We start from the raw sequence: 23,218 nt of genomic DNA on the forward strand, positions 1-23,218 counted from the left end.
ACTTTGGGACCGTGGCCCCTTCCCCCTCACTTCACAATGTCTGTTGTTTTGTTGATGTATTTCTATTTATTGCCCTCCCCTTATATATGTCTGTCTGGTCAATAAAGCTTCGGGCATGTGATTCCTCCTCCCCCACCCCCTACCCTCCACACCCATAGTCTTGTATACTGTTGTGTAAATGTTACCGTTAGAATGCATAGTGCATAGTATAGTCTATAGTGTGAGTTTATCTTGTACCGTATTTTATAATATGTACTATACTGTCTGCATGTGTACTGTGTTTTGGCTGTGCTGCGACACGGTATATGTGTGATATTTGTTATCGTCTGTTTTTTGCATTCTTTATGTACAATAAAGACCTGCTTTTTCAATCAAAAAAAATCTGTTCTTATCAGTTTAATATCTGATACGCCCCCTATCTGGGGGCCATATATTAAATGGATTTTTAGAACAGGGAGATGGAAGAAGAGCTTGCTCTGTCCACTCCACGCATTGACCTGGTATTGCAGTACTTCCAGGACCGGTGCACCTTCCTAATCTGTTATCCAAAAATAGACTATTTCCATTCCTGGCACTTGATTTGGAGTATCAATTGTTTGTGCACCTTTGTATTTAGAAATGCATGCATTTGCTGCTTCAAGGTTTAACCCTTGTGCATAAATACTTTGAAATCCTGCCTCCAGTGTATCATTTTGTGACTATTTCTTGACTCCTTGAATTGTACTTTCTGGAATCGAGGCAGTTAAATATTTTTACGTGACACTACACTTGATATCAGCATGTGCGGCCTAGGCAAAAGACCGGAAGCCTGCCTAAATTAAAGGACTTATCAATCGCTGCGACCTCCCAATAAATATGCAAACACTATGTGACTTACCTACGATCTTACCACGGAAACATCAACTGGATCACAGCAATGGCATTTTTGGACCCCCCCTCCCTCTCCATTTGAAATGGCTTGGTTTTTTTTTTTTCCTCTCTCTTTCTTTCTTTCTTTATTTCTTATATTTTTTTCTTTTCTTTTTGCGCGCTCTTTTCTCTCTTTTGTTTTGGGAATTTTTTTTCCTCATTTCTTTTGTTATGGGAATTTTTTTTCCTCTTCCATTTTTTTTCCGAGCCAAACAATTGATGATCATTGAGAGGGGGGATTTAGAAAAAGTATCACTTACCTTCTTCGGAACATCATTTGGGTGGTAACTGCCAATAAAAGAAAACATTGGCCCACCCAGCTCACCTACACATGACTGTCCTGTCTGCCTGTCTGTTCCAAGTGACTGTCTGGCTGTCAGGTTCCGCCGGATTCCGAGTGAGCAGCTTGTGATGTCATAGAGGGCAGATTGTGATGTCACACAAAGGGTCCTGCCACATGAATGCCTGTCCATCTGACTGTCTACTACTGCTGCTGAATGGGCTCAAAACAGGAAAGCCGTCATTGCACCTGATTGTGCAAGATTCCTCCTTCTCCTCTGCAGCAGCTAGCTGATTGATTTAGTCAGCAGCAGTTCGTCAGGGACACAGGCATGCAGCAGCAAAGAGCGAGGAGACAGCTGGCTGCTGCTGCTTGCCTGTTGGTCGTCTGCCTAGTGGGTGTGTGTCTGTTGACGCGACGTCAACAGACGGGGCGGAGCACATGCAAATTTGGCCTCCTACCCAGCTGAGGCTCCCTTCCCGCCCGCCGACGACCTAATCACAAAATCAGTTGGATGGCTACTCGTCCTCCGGTCCCTGTCCAGCACTTCAAGTCCTAATCACACCTGCCGTACAGCCAGGTATCTTTCAGACTGCAACGACAAAGAAGTGATGTGTGTGTGTTAGATGTGTCCGTGGTGCTGATCTCCTCTCCACCAGTATTGCTGGCCGAATTCAGGTTCGCGCGGTTTGCTGGGAGCCCATTCGGGTTATCGCTTCTCGGCCTTTTGGCTAAGATCAAGTGTAGTATCTGTTCTTATCAGTTTATTCTGAGAGGCAGCTCTGCTCCTTGTTTCTTGGACCGACAACGGTCCTTCTCAGGGCTACCGCTGCCAGGCCGAGAAGAGCGAATTGAGCGAAGACGTCGAGACTGCGAGGAGGAGAAGACATCGCTGAAGAGGGAGAAGCCGGAGAAGACTGAGGGTCAGACTTGCTCTGCTCTGCCCTCCGAAGCGACTGCCGACCCCTCCACCTCTCGACGCCGAGGAAGAAGCTCCGCCCCCGACTGCGAGGAGAAGAGGATTTCGCCGGAAGAGGAGATCAACGCACCCTAGCCACCTGGGAGAGGCAGACTTGTTTGCTCTGCTCTCTCGAAGCCTTGCAGCACTCCCGAGCTGCCTAGGAGGGTCAGACTTTTCTGCTCTGCCCTCTGAAGCCTCCACCGCTCCGGAGCCGCCGCCGAGGGTCAGACTTTCTGCTCTGCCCTCCGAAGCTCTGCAACGCTCCCCAGCCTCCGTGGAGGGTTAGACTTGCTTTGCTCTGCCCTCTGAAGCCGTGCATCGCTCTCTAGCCACCTTGGAGGGTTAGACTTGTGTTGCTCTGCCCTCTGAAGCGACCCCTTCATCTCCTCCTCTCGTCGCCGGAGAAGACCCTTTGCCTCGACTTCAGCTGCCCCGAGAAGCCGGAAGGATGGCCACCGCCTCCACTTCGGCCCCCCTCGCTGGTAGGAAGCCCGGGAAGAAGGGTAAGTCACCGGCCGAATGTCCGACCAGATTGGCCGGCCCTAGCTCCACTGCCCCTTCTGCGACACCACCAACGGTGCCCGTCCAGGACCATTCCAAAGGCCTCCCAGCCCTGGAGCCCTGGATGAGGCAGACCGTGGTGATGAAGTTTAAGGAGACGGATGGACAGGTGCCGGACATGACGATCGACACCTTCGGCAAGAAGATGGTCGTCGAACAGGGATTCACGAGGGCTGAAACACTCAGCATTCAGAATTACCTGAAGGGGATCTTCTACGTCACCTTCACCTCCATTGCCATCTGTAAGAGGTACTGGGAGGCAGTGAAAGCGGCGAGACCCGAATCCCCTCTCTCTCGCTTTGTGGGCAACTGCCCTATCCAAAGGGAGGAGAGGCGGGTGACGGTTTCAATGCGCAGCCCTCACACGCCAGCCGGAGACATTGCCACATTTCTGGGCCGATTCTGCACGGTCGTGAGGAACCCTACAAGGATCATGACCGAGGATGGATTCTGGTCCACGAAGTGGGCAGTGATCGTCCGGCTGCACAAGGACACCTCGTGCCCAGAAGGAGTAAAGCACCTTCCACAGTGCTTCTCCCTGGGGGGAACAGCAGGACTTCTCCATTACTCTGACCAGCCGCGCAACTGCAGGAAGTGCAGCGGGAAGGATCACATGGCGAAGGACTGCAAGGTCCCGGCCTGCAAACATTGTCACATGGCTGGTCATGAGACAAAGGATTGCCCCACGAAGATGACCTGCCACCTGTGCGGCAAAGTAGAACACGTCTACCGGGACTGTCCCGACAGAGTGAGATCCTACGCCGCAGCAGTATCGGGTGTGGTAGCCCCTGCCAAGGTACCACCCAAGCCTGCACAGAAGAAGCAGATCCAGCAGAAACAAGGCGGTAAGAAACCTTCCCCTCCCCCCACCATTCCTAACCCTCCTCCCCTCCCTCCCTCTGCGACAGCAACCCCCACCCCGGCTGTTCGCACCACCCCCCCTCCATCACCCTCCCGACCTGTGACCCAACCCACCCTCCCTCCCACCACCCCCTCTCGCCCCCTCCCTGTCCCTCTCCTCTCCGAGGAAGAGTTTCCACCACTTGCCCATGCAGGAAATGTACAGCCGAGAAGGAAGAGGAAGGAGTTAGACAGCCCAGCTGCTGACCCAGAATCTTCCAAGAAAGCGGCAGTCGAATCGGTCGAGCCAGACCAGGACTCCCCCACCCTCGAGGAGGAGATGGAGGCATATGCAGAGGTCTTCGAGGAGAGTGGGGTGCCTGAGCTTGACAGCCTCAACAACATCGACCAACTGCTCAACAACATCGAGACACCCCAGCAGGGAGATCCGGTGGCCGACCCAGAGGAAGCACCTCCCGATGGGAGTGGTAAAGTATACGTATCGCCACAGTAACCTTTTTCTCTTAACAAATGGTAGCTTTTAATCTTTTTACCATTAATGTAAGGAGCATTAAGGATAGGAACAGACGTCAATCTATTTTTACCTTTCTTGACACTCAGAAATGTGATGTGTATATGTTGCAGGAATGCTCTCTCCCTTTCTCCAGGTCCTACAGGCACCTGGCCCGGCAGTGGTCCCATGGTCCATCCTACTGGTCCGGTGGAGGTGAGTGCAGGTCTGCAGGGGTAGCAATTCTTATTAGGGGCAGCCTCTTCACGTTAGATTCTGTCCAGGAGTTTGTCTGCGGGAGATTACTCGTCGTAGATGGGTCCTGGGCAGGTGAGCCTATCAGGCTAATCTGCGTGTATGCTTCACCCTTTAAGAATGAGCGTCTGGAATTATTCCAGACCCTGCGGACCCAGCTCGCCACCACCAGGGCTGTAGTGATGGCCGGGGACTTCAACTGCCCGATTGAAGGGGATGGTCGAAGCACCTGCAACTCTGCGAAGCTGGACATCACGTCCAACCTGCTCAGGGAAATGGTGGCCGAAGCATCACTGCGGGACGCTGTGGGCTCCATGGGGGCTGGCTCCGTGAATTTCACGTGGAGCCGCCCCGATGGCTCCGTGCGCTCCCGCATTGACTTTGTGTTCACATCCCGGGCAGTGCAGCAGGTTAGGCATTCTATGGTTCCCTGCTTCTTCTCTGACCACAGGGCCATTCTCTTCCAAGGGGTTCTGGGCCATGGTTTTCCATCTGGCCCAGGCTCCTGGAAGTTGAACTGTGCCTTACTGGAAAGGGAGGAAGTACTAGCTGAGCTTAAGGATGCCTACATCACATGGAAGAATGACAAATGTTATTTTGACTGTATGTCTGATTGGTGGGAATATGCCAAATCTAACATCCGCAGTTTCTTTCAGGCTAAAGGACGTATCCAGGCATGCGACCGTAAGAGGAACCTCAGAAAACTGCAGCGTGAGCTCCAGTCCCTGGTGGACCTCCAGCGGTGCGGCTGGGACGTGAAGGACGACCTGGACGAGACCAAAAAGAGCCTGAAAAGGCACTTTGAGGAGGAGTCCAGACGCATCGTCTTCCGTTCCAAGGTGGAGAATCTGGAGAAGGGTGAGACGTGTTCTTCCTTCTTTTTCAGGAAACTCCACTCTGGCCATACGCCCCTGACAGAACTGCGTGATGGGAATGGCATCCCCAGACAGGGGAAGGAGGGCGTGATGAAGGTCGTTCGCGACTACTACAGCGACCTCTACTCCCCTAAGACTACAGACACAGATGAGGCGGATAAGTTCCTGTCAGGTATCACTAACACTATTGATCCTGCAGGTAAATCAGCCATGGATGCTCCCTTGGCGTTGGAGGAGGTGCTCTCTGCCGCTAAATCCTTTAGGCAGGGCAGGACTCCGGGCAGTGATGGTCTCCCAGCAGAGCTTTATGTTGCGCTGTGGGATCTCATTGGCCCGGACCTGCTCGAGCTGTACGAGGAGATGGTGGTGGAGGGCAAAATGCCTTCTTCGCTGAGGGAAGGAATGATCACGATCTTGTATAAGCGTAAGGGGGAGAGATGTGACCTGAAAAATTGGCGTCCCATCTCTCTTCTGAACGTGGACTACAAAATCCTCGCCAAGGTACTGGCCAACCGGCTGAAGGCTGTCATTGGGCAGATTGTTCATCCAGACCAAACCTGCGCCATCCCCGGCCGCAGAATCGCAGACAGCCTTGCCCTCCTCAGAGACACGGTCCATTACGTGAAAGACCGTAATGTGTGCACAGCCCTGATCAGTCTTGATCAGGAAAAGGCCTTTGACCGTGTCTCCCATGAGCTGATGGGCAAGGTACTGCGTAAATTTGGTCTTGGTGAACTGTTCTGTTCGTATGTTAACCTGATGTACCTTGACATTTACAGCTCGGTGTTGGTGAACGGCTGGAAGACTGACCCCTTTTCAGTTATGTCTGGGGTCAGACAAGGCTGCCCTCTTTCACCTCTTCTTTTTGTTTGTGTTATAGAGCTCTTCGCTGTATCCATCAGGCAAAATCAAGAGATCAGAGGGATCACCGCACCGGGTCCAGACCACCCAGAGGCCAAGTGTTCGCTGTACATGGATGACGTCACTGTGTTCTGCGCAGACCAGAGATCGGTGACAGCTCTCGTCCAGACCTGCGAGGACTTCGGCCGTGCTTCAGGAGCAAAGGTTAACCTTGGGAAGTCAGAGGCTATGCTCTTCGGAAAGTGGCACCTGTCATCCTCCGCCCCATTTCCCTTCACGGTAAAGCCAGACCTCATCAAGATCCTTGGTGTCTGGTTCGGAGGAGATGGAGCGGCCCTGAAGTGCTGGGATGAAAGACTTGCGACAATGCGTCAGAAACTGGGATTGTGGAGTCTCAGAGACCTTACCATCGAAGGGAAAACACTTGTGCTGCGGAATGAGATTCTTCCTGTTCTTCAGTACACCGCCCAGGCCTGGCCACCTCTGGCGGCGATCTGCAAGGCCATCACACGGGCTGTTTTCCACTTCATCTGGGGCTCCAAAATGGACAGAGTCAAGCGGATTGTTATGTACAAAGATCCCCTCAAAGGTGGCAAAGGCATTCCAGACATTCCAACTATGCTGAGAGCCTTCTTTGCATGTAACTGTATCCGCAGAACTTTGATAGACAATTGTGCCGGCTCTGCGGGGAACTCCATGTCCCGCTTCTTCCTCCTACCGATGTGGAGGACCCTTAAATGGGACAAGTGGGACAGCTCCATCCCTTACAACTGGACTACTCCATGGTTCTACCTGGATGTGTCCAAGTTTGTGAGGGAGCACCAACTGGAGGGATTGAAACCCGACTTGTGGAAACCTAAAACTGTCCACAAGCTCATCAGAGCCAAAGACGTCATGGAACCGATTTCAGGGCTCCCTTCAGCAACTGCCAAGTTTGTCTGGGAGTATGTGGCCTCCAAAAGGCTCACAAATAGACACAAAGACTTGTCATGGATGGCCATTCAGGGGGGCTTACCTCACCGGTCATTCATGCACTCCCGAAACTTGTGTAGGTATAGACATTGTCCCTGGTGCTTTGTGCATGAAGAAACCTCCATGCACATCTTCTGGGACTGCACCTACGCACAGTTGTTGTTGGATGCCCTAGAGACTGAATTCAAGGACTCCGTGCCCAGGAACTGTCTTTCATACCTTTCGGTATTGTATGGACTATTCCCGGGCACCCACACGTATGGGGCGACCCAGGAAGCCTGGCGCCTTATAAACTGTGTTAAGGACGCTTTGTGGTTTGCCAGAAATCGACTCATATTGAGGAGGGAGAGAATGTCCGTTCAGGACTGCCGCAGGCTGGTTCACAGCCTGCTCAGAGACTATTCCATTCGGGATAGCCCTGAGGAAGAAGAGGACTAAACCCCTTTGCTTCTGGTCCTTTCCCCTTGCTTGGACTGTTTTATAAGACGCTGGGACCGTGGCCCCTTCCCCCTCACTTCACAATGTCTGTTGTTTTGTTGATGTATTTCTATTTATTGCCCTCCCCTTATATATGTCTGTCTGGTCAATAAAGCTTCGGGCATGTGATTCCTCCTCCCCCACCCCCTACCCTCCACACCCATAGTCTTGTATACTGTTGTGTAAATGTTACCGTTAGAATGCATAGTGCATAGTATAGTCTATAGTGTGAGTTTATCTTGTACTGTATTTTATAATATGTACTATACTGTCTGCATGTGTACTGTTTTTTGGCTGTGCTGCGACACGGTATATGTGTGATATTTGTTATCGTCTGTTTTTTGCATTCTTTATGTACAATAAAGACCTGCTTTTTCAATCAAAAAATCTGTTCTTATCAGTTTAATATCTGATACGCCCCCTATCTGGGGGCCATATATTAAATGGATTTTTAGAACAGGGAGATGGAAGAAGAGCTTGCTCTGTCCACTCCACGCATTGACCTGGTATTGCAGTACTTCCAGGACCGGTGCACCTTCCTAATCTGTTATCCAAAAATAGACTATTTCCATTCCTGGCACTTGATTTGGAGTATCAATTGTTTGTGCACCTTTGTATTTAGAAATGCATGCATTTGCTGCTTCAAGGTTTAACCCTTGTGCATAAATACTTTGAAATCCTGCCTCCAGTGTATCATTTTGTGACTATTTCTTGACTCCTTGAATTGTACTTTCTGGAATCGAGGCAGTTAAATATTTTTACGTGACACTACACTTGATATCAGCATGTGCGGCCTAGGCAAAAGACCGGAAGCCTGCCTAAATTAAAGGACTTATCAATCGCTGCGACCTCCCAATAAATATGCAAACACTATGTGACTTACCTACGATCTTACCACGGAAACATCAACTGGATCACAGCAATGGCATTTTTGGACCCCCCCTCCCTCTCCATTTGAAATGGCTTGGTTTTTTTTTTTTCCTCTCTCTTTCTTTCTTTCTTTATTTCTTATATTTTTTTCTTTTCTTTTTGCGCGCTCTTTTCTCTCTTTTGTTTTGGGAATTTTTTTTCCTCATTTCTTTTGTTATGGGAATTTTTTTTCCTCTTCCATTTTTTTTCCGAGCCAAACAATTGATGATCATTGAGAGGGGGGATTTAGAAAAAGTATCACTTACCTTCTTCGGAACATCATTTGGGTGGTAACTGCCAATAAAAGAAAACATTGGCCCACCCAGCTCACCTACACATGACTGTCCTGTCTGCCTGTCTGTTCCAAGTGACTGTCTGGCTGTCAGGTTCCGCCGGATTCCGAGTGAGCAGCTTGTGATGTCATAGAGGGCAGATTGTGATGTCACACAAAGGGTCCTGCCACATGAATGCCTGTCCATCTGACTGTCTACTACTGCTGCTGAATGGGCTCAAAACAGGAAAGCCGTCATTGCACCTGATTGTGCAAGATTCCTCCTTCTCCTCTGCAGCAGCTAGCTGATTGATTTAGTCAGCAGCAGTTCGTCAGGGACACAGGCATGCAGCAGCAAAGAGCGAGGAGACAGCTGGCTGCTGCTGCTTGCCTGTTGGTCGTCTGCCTAGTGGGTGTGTGTCTGTTGACGCGACGTCAACAGACGGGGCGGAGCACATGCAAATTTGGCCTCCTACCCAGCTGAGGCTCCCTTCCCGCCCGCCGACGACCTAATCACAAAATCAGTTGGATGGCTACTCGTCCTCCGGTCCCTGTCCAGCACTTCAAGTCCTAATCACACCTGCCGTACAGCCAGGTATCTTTCAGACTGCAACGACAAAGAAGTGATGTGTGTGTGTTAGATGTGTCCGTGGTGCTGATCTCCTCTCCACCAGTATTGCTGGCCGAATTCAGGTTCGCGCGGTTTGCTGGGAGCCCATTCGGGTTATCGCTTCTCGGCCTTTTGGCTAAGATCAAGTGTAGTATCTGTTCTTATCAGTTTAATATCTGATACGCCCCCTATCTGGGGGCCATATATTAAATGGATTTTTAGAACAGGGAGATGGAAGAAGAGCTTGCTCTGTCCACTCCACGCATTGACCTGGTATTGCAGTACTTCCAGGACCGGTGCACCTTCCTAATCTGTTATCCAAAAATAGACTATTTCCATTCCTGGCACTTGATTTGGAGTATCAATTGTTTGTGCACCTTTGTATTTAGAAATGCATGCATTTGCTGCTTCAAGGTTTAACCCTTGTGCATAAATACTTTGAAATCCTGCCTCCAGTGTATCATTTTGTGACTATTTCTTGACTCCTTGAATTGTACTTTCTGGAATCGAGGCAGTTAAATATTTTTACGTGACACTACACTTGATATCAGCATGTGCGGCCTAGGCAAAAGACCGGAAGCCTGCCTAAATTAAAGGACTTATCAATCGCTGCGACCTCCCAATAAATATGCAAACACTATGTGACTTACCTACGATCTTACCACGGAAACATCAACTGGATCACAGCAATGGCATTTTTGGACCCCCCCTCCCTCTCCATTTGAAATGGCTTGGTTTTTTTTTTTTCCTCTCTCTTTCTTTCTTTCTTTATTTCTTATATTTTTTTCTTTTCTTTTTGCGCGCTCTTTTCTCTCTTTTGTTTTGGGAATTTTTTTTCCTCATTTCTTTTGTTATGGGAATTTTTTTTCCTCTTCCATTTTTTTTCCGAGCCAAACAATTGATGATCATTGAGAGGGGGGATTTAGAAAAAGTATCACTTACCTTCTTCGGAACATCATTTGGGTGGTAACTGCCAATAAAAGAAAACATTGGCCCACCCAGCTCACCTACACATGACTGTCCTGTCTGCCTGTCTGTTCCAAGTGACTGTCTGGCTGTCAGGTTCCGCCGGATTCCGAGTGAGCAGCTTGTGATGTCATAGAGGGCAGATTGTGATGTCACACAAAGGGTCCTGCCACATGAATGCCTGTCCATCTGACTGTCTACTACTGCTGCTGAATGGGCTCAAAACAGGAAAGCCGTCATTGCACCTGATTGTGCAAGATTCCTCCTTCTCCTCTGCAGCAGCTAGCTGATTGATTTAGTCAGCAGCAGTTCGTCAGGGACACAGGCATGCAGCAGCAAAGAGCGAGGAGACAGCTGGCTGCTGCTGCTTGCCTGTTGGTCGTCTGCCTAGTGGGTGTGTGTCTGTTGACGCGACGTCAACAGACGGGGCGGAGCACATGCAAATTTGGCCTCCTACCCAGCTGAGGCTCCCTTCCCGCCCGCCGACGACCTAATCACAAAATCAGTTGGATGGCTACTCGTCCTCCGGTCCCTGTCCAGCACTTCAAGTCCTAATCACACCTGCCGTACAGCCAGGTATCTTTCAGACTGCAACGACAAAGAAGTGATGTGTGTGTGTTAGATGTGTCCGTGGTGCTGATCTCCTCTCCACCAGTATTGCTGGCCGAATTCAGGTTCGCGCGGTTTGCTGGGAGCCCATTCGGGTTATCGCTTCTCGGCCTTTTGGCTAAGATCAAGTGTAGTATCTGTTCTTATCAGTTTAATCTGAGAGGCAGCTCTGCTCCTTGTTTCTTGGACCGACAACGGTCCTTCTCAGGGCTACCGCTGCCAGGCCGAGAAGAGCGAATTGAGCGAAGACGTCGAGACTGCGAGGAGGAGAAGACATCGCTGAAGAGGGAGAAGCCGGAGAAGACTGAGGGTCAGACTTGCTCTGCTCTGCCCTCCGAAGCGACTGCCGACCCCTCCCCCTCTCGACGCCGAGGAAGAAGCTCCGCCCCCGACTGCGAGGAGAAGAGGATTTCGCCTGAAGAGGAGATCAACGCACCCTAGCCACCTGGGAGAGGCAGACTTGTTTGCTCTGCCCTCTTGAAGCCTTGCAGCACTCCCGAGCTGCCTAGGAGGGTCAGACTTTTCTGCTCTGCCCTCTGAAGCCTTCCACCGCTCCGGAGCCGCCGCCGAGGGTCAGACTTTCTGCTCTGCCCTCCGAAGCTCTGCAACGCTCCCCAGCCTCCGTGGAGGGTTAGACTTGCTTTGCTCTGCCCTCTGAAGCCGTGCATCGCTCTCTAGCCACCTTGGAGGGTTAGACTTGTGTTGCTCTGCCCTCTGAAGAGATCTCCTCCTTCCCCTCCTGCCGGGGTCCCGGAAAAGACCCTTTTGCCCCGAGAAGCCGGAAGGATGGCCACAGCCTCCGCTCCAGCCCCCCTCGCCGGGAAGAAGGGCAAGTCCCCGGCCGAAACCCCAGCAAATGTGGCTGGCCCCAGCTCCTGCCCCCCTTCAGGGACACCACCAGCGGTGCCCGCCAGGGATGGCTCCAAGGCTACCCCAGCCCTGGAACCCTGGATGAGGCAAACCGTGGTGATGAAGCTGAAGGAGGTGGACGGACAGGTGCCGGACCTTTCGCTGGTGCAATTCGGCAAGATGATGGTCCTGGACCAAGGATTCTCGGCCCCCGAAGTCCTCAGCACCCAGACCTTCATCAAGGGGATCTTTTATGTCACCTTCGCCACCATTGCCATCTGCAAGAGGTATTGGGAGGCGGTGAAAGCGGCGAAGCCTGATTCCCCTCTCTCTCGCTTTGTGGGCAACTGCCCTATTCAAAGGGAGGAGAGGCGGTTGACGGTTTCAATGCGAAGTCCACATGTGCCTGCCAAAGACATCGTCACATTCCTGAACAGATCCTGCACGGTCATCAGGGACCCCACAAGGGTCCTGCTGAGCAACGGGCTCTGGGACGTAAAGTGGTCGGTGGTGGTCAGGCTCCACAAGGACACTTCGTGCCCAGACGGAGTCAAGCACCTCAAACAGTGCTTCTCCCTGGGGGGAACCGCTGGACTCATCTACTACGCGGACCAACCACGCACCTGTCGAAAGTGCAGTGGGAAAGACCACGTGGGAAGAGAGTGCAAGGTCTCGGCATGCAAGTTCTGTCACGTGGCCGGCCACGAGACAAAGGACTGCCCCACGAAGCTCGTCTGCAACCTGTGCGGCAAAGGAGACCACCTCTACAAGGCATGCCCTGACAGAGCGAGGTCCTACGCCGCAGCAGTGAAGGGAGTTACCCCCATGGTGCCTCCCCAGCCGGTACAGAAGCAGCCAAAGCCGAGGCAGCAGAGACAAGGTGGTAAGAAACCCCCCTCTGCCCCTGTCATCCCCACCCCTCCTCCCCTACCTCCCTCTGTGACAGCACCCCCCTCCACTGCTGCTCACCCCCCTCCCTCACCCTCCCGACCTCTTGCCCAACCCACCCCTCTTCCCTCCACCCCCTCCGCCCCTCTCCTCTCCGAGGAGGAGTTTCCACCCCTTGCCTCTGCAGGTCCGACCACGCTGAGACGGAAGAGGAAGGTGTTAGAGAGCCCCGCTGCCGACCCGGAATCTTCCAAAAAGGCAGCAGTTGAGTTGGTGGAACCACCCGAGCCCGCCCCCACCCTCGAGGAGGAGATGGCGGCCTTGGTGGAATGTTACGACGAGTTGGGGACAACTGAACTCGTCTGCGACAGCGACATCGACCAGCTGCTTGGCATTACGGAACCAACCCATGAAGGAGATCCAGCTGCAGAGCCGGACGCTGCGCCCCCCGATGGGAGTGGTAACGTAAACGTATCGTAACCTAACCTGCCCTTTCTCTTAACAGATGGTAGCTTTTAATATTCTTACCATTAATGTGAGGAGCATTAAGGATAAGGCTAGGAGACAGTCTGTTTTTACTTTCCTTGACTTTAAGAAATGTGATGTATACATGTTGCAGGAATGCTCTCTCCCTTTCTCCAGGTCCTACAAGCACCTGGCCCGGCAGTGGTCCCATGGCCCGTCCTACTGGTCCGGTGGAGGTGAGTGTAAGTCTGCAGGGGTAGCTATTCTGATCAGGGGGAGCCTCTTCACGCTGGATTCTGTTCAGGAGCTCGTCTGCGGCAGGTTACTTGTCGTAGACGGCTCCTGGGCAGGGGAGCCTATCAGGCTTATCTGCGTGTACGCTTCACCTATCAAGAATGAGCGTTTGGAACTATTCCAGACCCTGCGGACCCAGCTCGCCACCACCAGGGCTGTAGTGATGGCTGGAGACTTCAACTGCCCGATCGAAAGGGATGGAAGAAGCACCTGCAACTCTGCGAAGCTGGACATCACGTCCAATCTGCTCCGGGAAATGGTGGCCGAAGCGTCACTGCGGGACGCTGTGGGCTCCATGGGGGATGGCTCCGTGAATTTCACGTGGAGCCGCCCCGATGGCTCTGTGCGTTCCCGCATTGACTTTGTGTTCACCTCCCGGGCAGTGCAGCAGGTTAGGCATTCTATGGTTCCCTGCTTCTTCTCTGACCACAGGGCCATTCTCTTCCAAGGAATTCTGGGCCATGGTTTTCCACCTGGCCCAGGCTCCTGGAAGTTGAACTGTGCCCTGCTGGAAAGGGAGGAGGTATTGGCTGAGCTTAAGGATGCCTACATCACATGGAAAAATGACAAATGTTATTTTGACTGTATGTCTGACTGGTGGGAATATGCCAAATCTAACATCCGCAGTTTCTTTCAGGTCAAGGGGCGTATCCAGGCATGCGACCGTAAGAGGAACCTCAGAAATCTGCAGCGTGAGCTCCAGTCCCTGGTGGACCTCCAGCGGTGCGGCTGGGACGTGAAGGACGACCTGGATGAGACCAAAAAGAGCCTGAAAAGGCACTTTGAGGAGGAGTCCAGACGTATCGTCTTCCGTTCCAAGGTGGAGAATCTGGAGAAGGGTGAGACATGTTCTTCTTTCTTTTTCAGGAAACTCCACTCTGGCCACACGCCCCTGACCGAGCTGCGAGATGAGAATGGCATTCCCAGACAGGGGAAGGAGGGCGTGATGAAGGTCGTCCGCGACTACTACAGCGACCTCTACTCCCCTAAGACGACTGACAACGACATGGCCGACAAGTTCCTGTCAGGTATCACTAACCCTATTGATCCTGCAGGCAGATCGGCGCTGGACGCTCCCCTGACGCTGGAGGAGGTATTCTCTGCCACCAAATCCTTTAGGCAAGGCAGGACTCCAGGTAACGATGGTCTCCCAGCTGAGCTCTATGTAGCGCTGTGGGATCTAATCGGCCCGGACCTGCTCGAGCTGTATGAGGAGATGGTGGTGGAGGGAAAAATGCCTCCTTCGCTGAGGGAAGGGATGATCACGATCTTGTATAAGCGGAAGGGGGAGAGATGTGAGCTGAAAAATTGGAGGCCCATCTCTCTTCTGAACGTGGACTACAAGATCCTCGCCAAGGTACTGGCCAATAGGCTGAAGGCTGTCATCGGACAGATTGTTCATCCGGATCAGACCTGTGGTATTCCAGGCCGCAGGATCGCAGACAGCCTTGCCCTCCTCAGGGACACGGTCCATTACGTGAAAGATCGTAATGTGCGCACGGCCCTGATCAGTCTTGATCAGGAAAAGGCCTTTGACCGTGTCTCTCATGAGCTGATGGGTAAGGTGCTGCGAAAATTTGGTCTTGGTGAATTGTTTTGTTCGTATGTTAACCTTATGTACCTTGATATCCACAGCACGGTGTTGGTGAACGGCTGGAAGACTGACCCCTTTCCGGTCCTCTCTGGGGTCAGACAAGGCTGCCCTCTTTCACCTCTTCTTTTTGTTTGTGTTATAGAGCTCCTGGCCCTATCCATCAGACAGAATCCAGAGATCAGAGGGATCACCGCACCAGGTCCAGACCACCCAGTGGCCAAGTGCTCGCTGTACATGGACGACGTCACTGTCTTCTGCGCGGATCATCGCTCGGTGGCAGCACTCGTCCAGACCTGTGAGGACTTCGGCCGTGCTTCGGGGGCAAAAGTCAACTGCGGGAAGTCAGAGGCCATGCTCTTCGGAAAGTGGCACCTGTCGTCCTCGGCTCCTTTCCCATTTACCGTTAAACCGGACCTCATCAAAATTCTGGGTGTCTGGTTCGGTGATGATGGAGCCGCCCGGAAGTGCTGGGATGAGAAACTTGCAACAGTGAGACAGAAAATTGGACTGTGGAGCCTCAGAGACCTTTCCATCGAGGGGAAAGCCCTTGTGCTGCGGAACGAGATCCTTCCCGTCCTGCAGTACACAGCCCAGGCCTGGCCACCGCCAACTGCGGTCTGCAAGGCCATTACCCGGGCCACTTTCCACTTCATCTGGGGCTCCAAAATGGACAGAGTGAAGCGGAGCATTATGTACAAGGATCCCCTCAAAGGTGGCAAAGGCATTCCAGACATTCCAACTATGCTGAGAGCCTTCTTTGTATGTACGTGCATCCGCAGAACTTTGATTGACAGTTGTGCCGGCTCTGCGGGGAACTCCATGTCCCGCTTCTTCCTCCTACCACTGTGGAGGACCCTTAAATGGGACAAGTGGGACAGCTCCATCCCTTACAACTGGACCACTCCGTGGTTTTACCTGGACGTGTCCAAGTTTGTGAGGGAACACCAACTGGAGGGATTGAAACCCGACTTGTGGAAGCCAAAAACTGTCCACAAGCTCATCAGAGCCAAAGACACTATGGAATCGATCCCAGGGCTCCCGGCGGCAACTGTTAAGTTTGTCTGGGAGTACGTGGCATCCAAGAGACTGACTAATAGACATAAAGACTTGTCATGGATGGCCATCCAGGGGGGTTTGCCTCTCCGGTCATTCATGCACTCCCGAAACTTGTGTAGGTACAGACATTGTCCCTGGTGCCTCGTTCGCGAGGAAACATCTATGCACCTCTTCTGGGACTGCACCTATGCACAGTTGCTGCTGGATGCCCTAGAGACTGAGTTTAAGGACTGTGTGCCCAGGAGCCACCTATCGTACCATTCGGTGCTTTACGGACTGTTCCCCGGCACACACACTGTTGGGGCGACCCAGGAAGCCTGGCGCCTTATAAACTGTTTTAAGGACGCTGTGTGGTTTGCCAGGAATCGCCTCATTATGAGGAGGGAGAGGATGTCCGTGCAGGACTGCCGCAGGCTGATCCACAGCCTGCTCAGAGACTACTCCATCCGGGATAGCCCTGAGGAAGAAGAGGACTAACCCCCCCCTTCTTCTGGCCCTTTCCCCATTGAACTGAGTGATAAGAACTGTGACGTGGCCCCACTCCCCCATTTCACGATGTCTGTTGTTTTATTGATGTCCTGTCTATTTATTGCCCTCCCCTTATATGTGTCTGTCTGGTCAATAAAGCTTCGGGCAAAGTGACTCCCCCTCCCTCATCCCCCTCCCCTCCACCCATAGTCTTATCCATAGTCAATGATTGTTTAAGGTTAGAATGCATAGTGCATAGCATGTCTTATGGTATTTGATTTCTTATACTGTATCTCATGAAATGTACTATACAGTTTTGCATGTGTGCTGTGTTTTGGCTGTGCTGCGACACAGTATATATGTCTGAATGTTACCGTCTGTTTTTTGCTTTCTTTATGTACAATAAAGATTTGCCTTTTCAATCAAAAAATCTGTTCTTATCAGTTTAATATCTGATACGCCCCCTATCTGGGGGCCATATATTAAATGGATTTTTAGAACAGGGAGATGGAAGAAGAGCTTGCTCTGTCCACTCCACGCATTGACCTGGTATTGCAGTACTTCCAGGACCGGTGCACCTTCCTAATCTGTTATCCAAAAATAGACTATTTCCATTCCTGGCACTTGATTTGGAGTATCAATTGTTTGTGCACCTTTGTATTTAGAAATGCATGCATTTGCTGCTTCAAGGTTTAACCCTTGTGCATAAATACTTTGAAATCCTGCCTCCAGTGTATCATTTTGTGACTATTTCTTGACTCCTTGAATTGTACTTTCTGGAATCGAGGCAGTTAAATATTTTTACGTGACACTACACTTGATATCAGCATGTGCGGCCTAGGCAAAAGACCGGAAGCCTGCCTAAATTAAAGGACTTATCAATCGCTGCGACCTCCCAATAAATATGCAAACACTATGTGACTTACCTACGATCTTACCACGGAAACATCAACTGGATCACAGCAATGGCATTTTTGGACCCCCCCTCCCTCTCCATTTGAAATGGCTTGGTTTTTTTTTTTTCCTCTCTCTTTCTTTCTTTCTTTATTTCTTATATTTTTTTCTTTTCTTTTCTTTTTTCGTATCTGATACGCCCCCTATCTGGGGGCCATATATTAAATGGATTTTTAGAACAGGGAGATGGAAGAAGAGCTTGCTCTGTCCACTCCACGCATTGACCTGGTATTGCAGTACCTTCCAGGACCGGTGCACCTTCCTAATCTGTTATCCAAAAATAGACTATTTCCATTCCTGGCACTTGATTTGGAGTATCAATTGTTTGTGCACCTTTGTATTTAGAAATGCATGCATTTGCTGCTTCAAGGTTTAACCCTTGTGCATAAATACTTTGAAATCCTGCCTCCAGTGTATCATTTTGTGACTATTTCTTGACTCCTTGAATTGTACTTTCTGGAATCGAGGCAGTTAAATATTTTTACGTGACACTACACTTGATATCAGCATGTGCGGCCTAGGCAAAAGACCGGAAGCCTGCCTAAATTAAAGGACTTATCAATCGCTGCGACCTCCCAATAAATATGCAAACACTATGTGACTTACCTACGATCTTACCACGGAAACATCAACTGGATCACAGCAATGGCATTTTTGGACCCCCCCTCCCTCTCCATTTGAAATGGCTTGGTTTTTTTTTTTTCCTCTCTCTTTCTTTCTTTCTTTATTTCTTATATTTTTTTCTTTTCTTTTTGCGCGCTCTTTTCTCTCTTTTGTTTTGGGAATTTTTTTTCCTCATTTCTTTTGTTATGGGAATTTTTTTTCCTCTTCCATTTTTTTTCCGAGCCAAACAATTGATGATCATTGAGAGGGGGGATTTAGAAAAAGTATCACTTACCTTCTTCGGAACATCATTTGGGTGGTAACTGCCAATAAAAGAAAACATTGGCCCACCCAGCTCACCTACACATGACTGTCCTGTCTGCCTGTCTGTTCCAAGTGACTGTCTGGCTGTCAGGTTCCGCCGGATTCCGAGTGAGCAGCTTGTGATGTCATAGAGGGCAGATTGTGATGTCACACAAAGGGTCCTGCCACATGAATGCCTGTCCATCTGACTGTCTACTACTGCTGCTGAATGGGCTCAAAACAGGAAAGCCGTCATTGCACCTGATTGTGCAAGATTCCTCCTTCTCCTCTGCAGCAGCTAGCTGATTGATTTAGTCAGCAGCAGTTCGTCAGGGACACAGGCATGCAGCAGCAAAGAGCGAGGAGACAGCTGGCTGCTGCTGCTTGCCTGTTGGTCGTCTGCCTAGTGGGTGTGTGTCTGTTGACGCGACGTCAACAGACGGGGCGGAGCACATGCAAATTTGGCCTCCTACCCAGCTGAGGCTCCCTTCCCGCCCGCCGACGACCTAATCACAAAATCAGTTGGATGGCTACTCGTCCTCCGGTCCCTGTCCAGCACTTCAAGTCCTAATCACACCTGCCGTACAGCCAGGTATCTTTCAGACTGCAACGACAAAGAAGTGATGTGTGTGTGTTAGATGTGTCCGTGGTGCTGATCTCCTCTCCACCAGTATTGCTGGCCGAATTCAGGTTCGCGCGGTTTGCTGGGAGCCCATTCGGGTTATCGCTTCTCGGCCTTTTGGCTAAGATCAAGTGTAGTATCTGTTCTTATCAGTTTATTCTGAGAGGCAGCTCTGCTCCTTGTTTCTTGGACCGACAACGGTCCTTCTCAGGGCTACCGCTGCCAGGCCGAGAAGAGCGAATTGAGCGAAGACGTCGAGACTGCGAGGAGGAGAAGACATCGCTGAAGAGGGAGAAGCCGGAGAAGACTGAGGGTCAGACTTGCTCTGCTCTGCCCTCCGAAGCGACTGCCGACCCCTCCACCTCTCGACGCCGAGGAAGAAGCTCCGCCCCCGACTGCGAGGAGAAGAGGATTTCGCCAGAAGAGGAGATCAACGCACCCTAGCCACCTGGGAGAGGCAGACTTGTTTGCTCTGCCCTCTCGAAGCCTTGCAGCACTCCCGAGCTGCCTAGGAGGGTCAGACTTTCCTGCTCTGCCCTCTGAAGCCTCCACCGCTCCGGAGCCGCCGCCGAGGGTCAGACTTTCTGCTCTGCCCTCCGAAGCTCTGCAACGCTCCCCAGCCTCCGGGGAGGGTTAGACTTGCTTTGCTCTGCCCTCTGAAGCCGTGCATCGCTCTCTAGCCTCCTTGGAGGGTTAGACTTGTGTTGCTCTGCCCTCTGAAGCGTCCTCTTCATCTCCTCCCCTCGTCGCCGGAGAAGACCCTTTGCCTCGACTTCAGCTGCCCCGAGAAGCCGGAAGGATGGCCACCGCCTCCACTTCGGCCCCCCTCGCTGGGAGGAAGCCCGGGAAGAAGGGTAAGTCACCGGCCGAATGTCCGACCAGATTGGCCGGCCCTAGCTCCACTGCCCCTTCTGTGACACCACCAACGATCCCCGTCCAGGACCACTCCAAAAGCGTCCCAGCCCTGGAGCCCTGGATGAGGCAGACCGTGGTGATGAAGCTAAAGGAGGTAGATGGCCAGGTGCCGGACATGACGGTTGAGTACTTCGGCAAGAAGATGGTCCTGGAGCAAGGATTCTCTGCACCTGAAATGCTCAGCGTCCAGAGCTTCTTCAGAGGCATCTTCTACGCCACCTTTGCCTCCATCGCAATCTGCAAGAGGTATTGGGAAGCGGTGAAAGCGGCGAAGCCTGAGTCCCCTCTCTCTCGCTTTGTGGGCAACTGCCCTATCCAAAGAGAGGAGAGGCGGGTGACGGTTTCAATGCGAAGCCCACACACAAACATCAAGGACATCGTCACTTTTCTCGGCAGATCCTGCACCGTCATAAAGGACCCCACAAGGATCCTTTACGAGAATGGACTCTGGACTGGAAAGTGGTCGGTGATTGTCAGGCTGCACAAGGACACTTCGTGCCCAGATGGAGTCAAGCACCTCAGACCGTGCTTCTCCCTGGGGGGAACTGCAGGACTTATCCACTACGTGGACCAGCCACGCACTTGTCGTAAGTGTGATGGAAAGGACCACTTTGGGAAGGAATGCAAGGTCCTGGCTTGCAAGATTTGTCGACTGGCCGGCCATGAGACAAAGGACTGCCCCACGAAGAAGACCTGCAACCTGTGCGGCTCAGTGGATCATGTCTACAAGGACTGTCCAAGTAGAGCAAGATCCTACGCCGCAGCAGCATCGGGTGTGATCGTCCCCCCCAAGGTGCCACCCACACCGGTGCAAAGGAAGAAGGTTCCGCAAAAGCAAGTTGGTAAGAAACCTTCCCCCACCATTCCTAACCCTCCCCCCCTCCCTCCCTCTGTGACAGCTACTCCCATCCCGGCTGCTCGCACCACCCCCCCTCCCTCACCCTCCCGACCTGTGATCCAACCCACCCTTCCTCCCACCACCCCCTCTCGCCCCCTCCCTGTCCCTCTCCTCTCCGAGGAAGAGTTTCCACCACTTGCCCATGCAGGAAATGTACAGCCGAGAAGGAAGAGGAAGGAGTTAGACAGCCCAGCTGCTGACCCAGAATCTTCCAAGAAAGCGGCAGTCGAATCGGTCGAGCCAGACCAGGACTCCCTCACCCTCGAGGAGGAGATGGAGGCATATGCAGAGGTCTTCGAGGAGAGTGGGGTGCCTGAGCTTGACAGCCTCAACAACATCGACCAACTGCTCAACAACATCGAGACACCCCAGCAGGGAGATCCGGTGGCCGACCCAGAGGAAGCACCTCCCGATGGGAGTGGTAAAGTATACGTATCGCCACAGTAACCTTTTTCTCTTAACAAATGGTAGCTTTTAATCTTTTTACCATTAATGTAAGGAGCATTAAGGACAAGAACAGACGTCAAACTATTTTTTCCTTTCTTGACATTCAGAAATGTGATGTGTATATGTTGCAGGAATGCTCTCTCCCTTTCTCCAGGTCCTACAGGCACCTGGCCCGGCAGTGGTCCCATGGTCCGTCCTACTGGTCCGGTGGAGGTGAGTGTAAGTCTGCAGGGGTAGCCATTCTTATTAGGGGCAGCCTCTTCACGTTAGATTCTGTTCAGGAGTTTGTCTGCGGCAGATTGCTCGTCGTAGATGGGTCCTGGGCAGGTGAGCCTATCAGGCTAATCTGCGTGTATGCTTCACCCTTTAAGAATGAGCGTTTGGAATTATTCCAGACCCTGCGGACCCAGCTCGCCACCACCAGGGCTGTAGTGATGGCCGGGGACTTCAACTGCCCGATTGAAGGGGATGGTCGAAGCACCTGCAACTCTGCGAAGCTGGACATCACGTCCAACCTGCTCAGGGAAATGGTGGCCGAAGCATCACTGCGGGACGCTGTGGGCTCCATGGGGGCTGGCTCCGTGAATTTCACGTGGAGCCGCCCCGATGGCTCTGTGCGTTCCCGCATTGACTTTGTGTTCACATCCCGGGCAGTGCAGCAGGTTAGGCATTCTATGGTTCCCTGCTTCTTCTCTGACCACAGGGCCATTCTCTTCCAAGGGGTTCTGGGCCATGGTTTTCCATCTGGCCCAGGCTCCTGGAAGTTGAACTGTGCCTTACTGGAAAGGGAGGAAGTACTGGCTGAGCTTAAGGATGCCTACATCACATGGAAGAATGACAAATGTTACTTTGACTGTATGTCTGATTGGTGGGAATATGCCAAATCTAACATCCGCAGTTTCTTTCAGGCTAAAGGGCGTATCCAGGCATGCGACCGTAAGAGGAACCTCAGAAAACTGCAGCGTGAGCTCCAGTCCCTGGTGGACCTCCAGCGGTGCGGCTGGGATGTGAAGGACGACCTGGATGAGACCAAAAAGAGCCTGAAAAGGCACTTTGAGGAGGAGTCCAGACGCATCGTCTTCCGTTCCAAGGTGGAGAATCTGGAGAAGGGTGAGACGTGTTCTTCTTTCTTTTTCAGGAAACTCCACTCTGGCCATACGCCCCTGACAGAGCTGCGTGATGAGAATGGCATCCCCAGACAGGGGAAGGAGGGCGTGATGAAGGTCGTTCGCGACTACTACAGCGACCTCTACTCCCCTAAGACTACAGACACAGATGAGGCGGATAAGTTCCTGTCAGGTATCACTAACTCTATTGATCCTGCAGGTAAATCAGCCATGGACGCTCCCCTGGCGTTGGAGGAGGTGCTCTCTGCCGCTAAATCCTTTAGGCAGGGCAGGACTCCGGGCAGTGATGGTCTCCCAGCAGAGCTCTATGTTGCGCTGTGGGATCTCATTGGCCCGGACCTGCTCGAGCTGTACGAGGAGATGGTGGTGGAGGGCAAAATGCCTCCTTCGCTGAGGGAAGGAATGATCACGATCTTGTACAAACGTAAGGGGGAGAGATGTGACCTGAAAAATTGGCGTCCCATCTCTCTTCTGAACGTGGACTACAAAATCCTCGCCAAGGTACTGGCCAACCGGCTGAAGGCTGTCATTGGGCAGATCGTTCATCCAGACCAAACCTGCGCCATTCCCGGCCGCAGAATCGCAGACAGCCTTGCCCTCCTCAGAGACATGGTCCATTACGTGAAAGACCGTAATGTGTGCACGGCCCTGATCAGTCTTGATCAGGAAAAGGCCTTTGACCGTGTCTCCCATGAGCTGATGGGCAAGGTACTGCGTAAATTTGGTCTTGGTGAGCTATTCTGTTCGTATGTTAACCTGCTGTACCTTGACATTTACAGCTCGGTGTTGGTGAACGGCTGGAAGACTGACCCCTTCTCAGTTCTGTCTGGGGTCAGACAAGGCTGCCCTCTTTCACCTCTTCTTTTTG

The 23,218-nt window shown here is 51.9% G+C and overlaps 2 protein-coding genes, 1 non-coding gene and 7 pseudogenes across 3 annotated transcripts; all 10 read left to right on the forward strand.

Annotated features, from left to right (window-relative positions):
* The first annotated feature begins 358 nt into the window (after positions 1-358).
* On the forward strand, positions 359-534 carry LOC146012632 (U2 spliceosomal RNA; annotated as a pseudogene).
* Positions 535-1,900: 1,366 nt separating this feature from the next.
* Positions 1,901-2,007, forward strand: LOC146012704 (U2 spliceosomal RNA; annotated as a pseudogene).
* A 591-nt stretch (positions 2,008-2,598) lies between these two features.
* LOC146009704 (uncharacterized) lies at positions 2,599-4,111 on the forward strand. Its single transcript, XM_083150162.1, has one exon. The coding sequence runs from the start codon at positions 2,599-2,601 to the stop codon at positions 4,063-4,065; it is 1,467 nt and encodes a 488-aa protein (XP_083006288.1). The 3' UTR covers positions 4,066-4,111.
* A 3,757-nt stretch (positions 4,112-7,868) lies between these two features.
* LOC146012626 (U2 spliceosomal RNA) lies at positions 7,869-8,042 on the forward strand (annotated as a pseudogene).
* Positions 8,043-9,408: 1,366 nt separating this feature from the next.
* Positions 9,409-9,599, forward strand: LOC146012222 (U2 spliceosomal RNA). Its single transcript, XR_014445393.1, has one exon. It is a non-coding gene; the product is annotated as a U2 spliceosomal RNA (small nuclear RNA).
* Positions 9,600-10,965: 1,366 nt separating this feature from the next.
* LOC146012690 (U2 spliceosomal RNA) lies at positions 10,966-11,072 on the forward strand (annotated as a pseudogene).
* A 320-nt stretch (positions 11,073-11,392) lies between these two features.
* On the forward strand, positions 11,393-13,084 carry LOC146009705 (uncharacterized). The gene has a single exon (XM_083150163.1). The coding sequence runs from the start codon at positions 11,654-11,656 to the stop codon at positions 13,082-13,084; it is 1,431 nt and encodes a 476-aa protein (XP_083006289.1). The 5' UTR covers positions 11,393-11,653.
* A 3,801-nt stretch (positions 13,085-16,885) lies between these two features.
* On the forward strand, positions 16,886-17,064 carry LOC146012611 (U2 spliceosomal RNA; annotated as a pseudogene).
* A 463-nt stretch (positions 17,065-17,527) lies between these two features.
* On the forward strand, positions 17,528-17,698 carry LOC146012691 (U2 spliceosomal RNA; annotated as a pseudogene).
* Positions 17,699-19,064: 1,366 nt separating this feature from the next.
* Positions 19,065-19,171, forward strand: LOC146012705 (U2 spliceosomal RNA; annotated as a pseudogene).
* The last annotated feature ends 4,047 nt before the right edge of the window (positions 19,172-23,218 follow it).

This window comes from Crinia signifera, chromosome 6, assembly GCF_055691185.1.
Source record: "Crinia signifera chromosome 6, ASM5569118v1, whole genome shotgun sequence".
Taxonomy (NCBI): Eukaryota; Metazoa; Chordata; class Amphibia; order Anura; family Myobatrachidae; genus Crinia; species Crinia signifera.

Excerpts from the sequence above, each read along its gene's own strand:
- LOC146009704 (XM_083150162.1), top strand. The coding sequence starts at position 2,599 with ATGGCCACCGCCTCCACTTCGGCCCCCCTCGCTGGTAGGAAGCCCGGG.
- LOC146009705 (XM_083150163.1), top strand. The coding sequence starts at position 11,654 with ATGGCCACAGCCTCCGCTCCAGCCCCCCTCGCCGGGAAGAAGGGCAAG.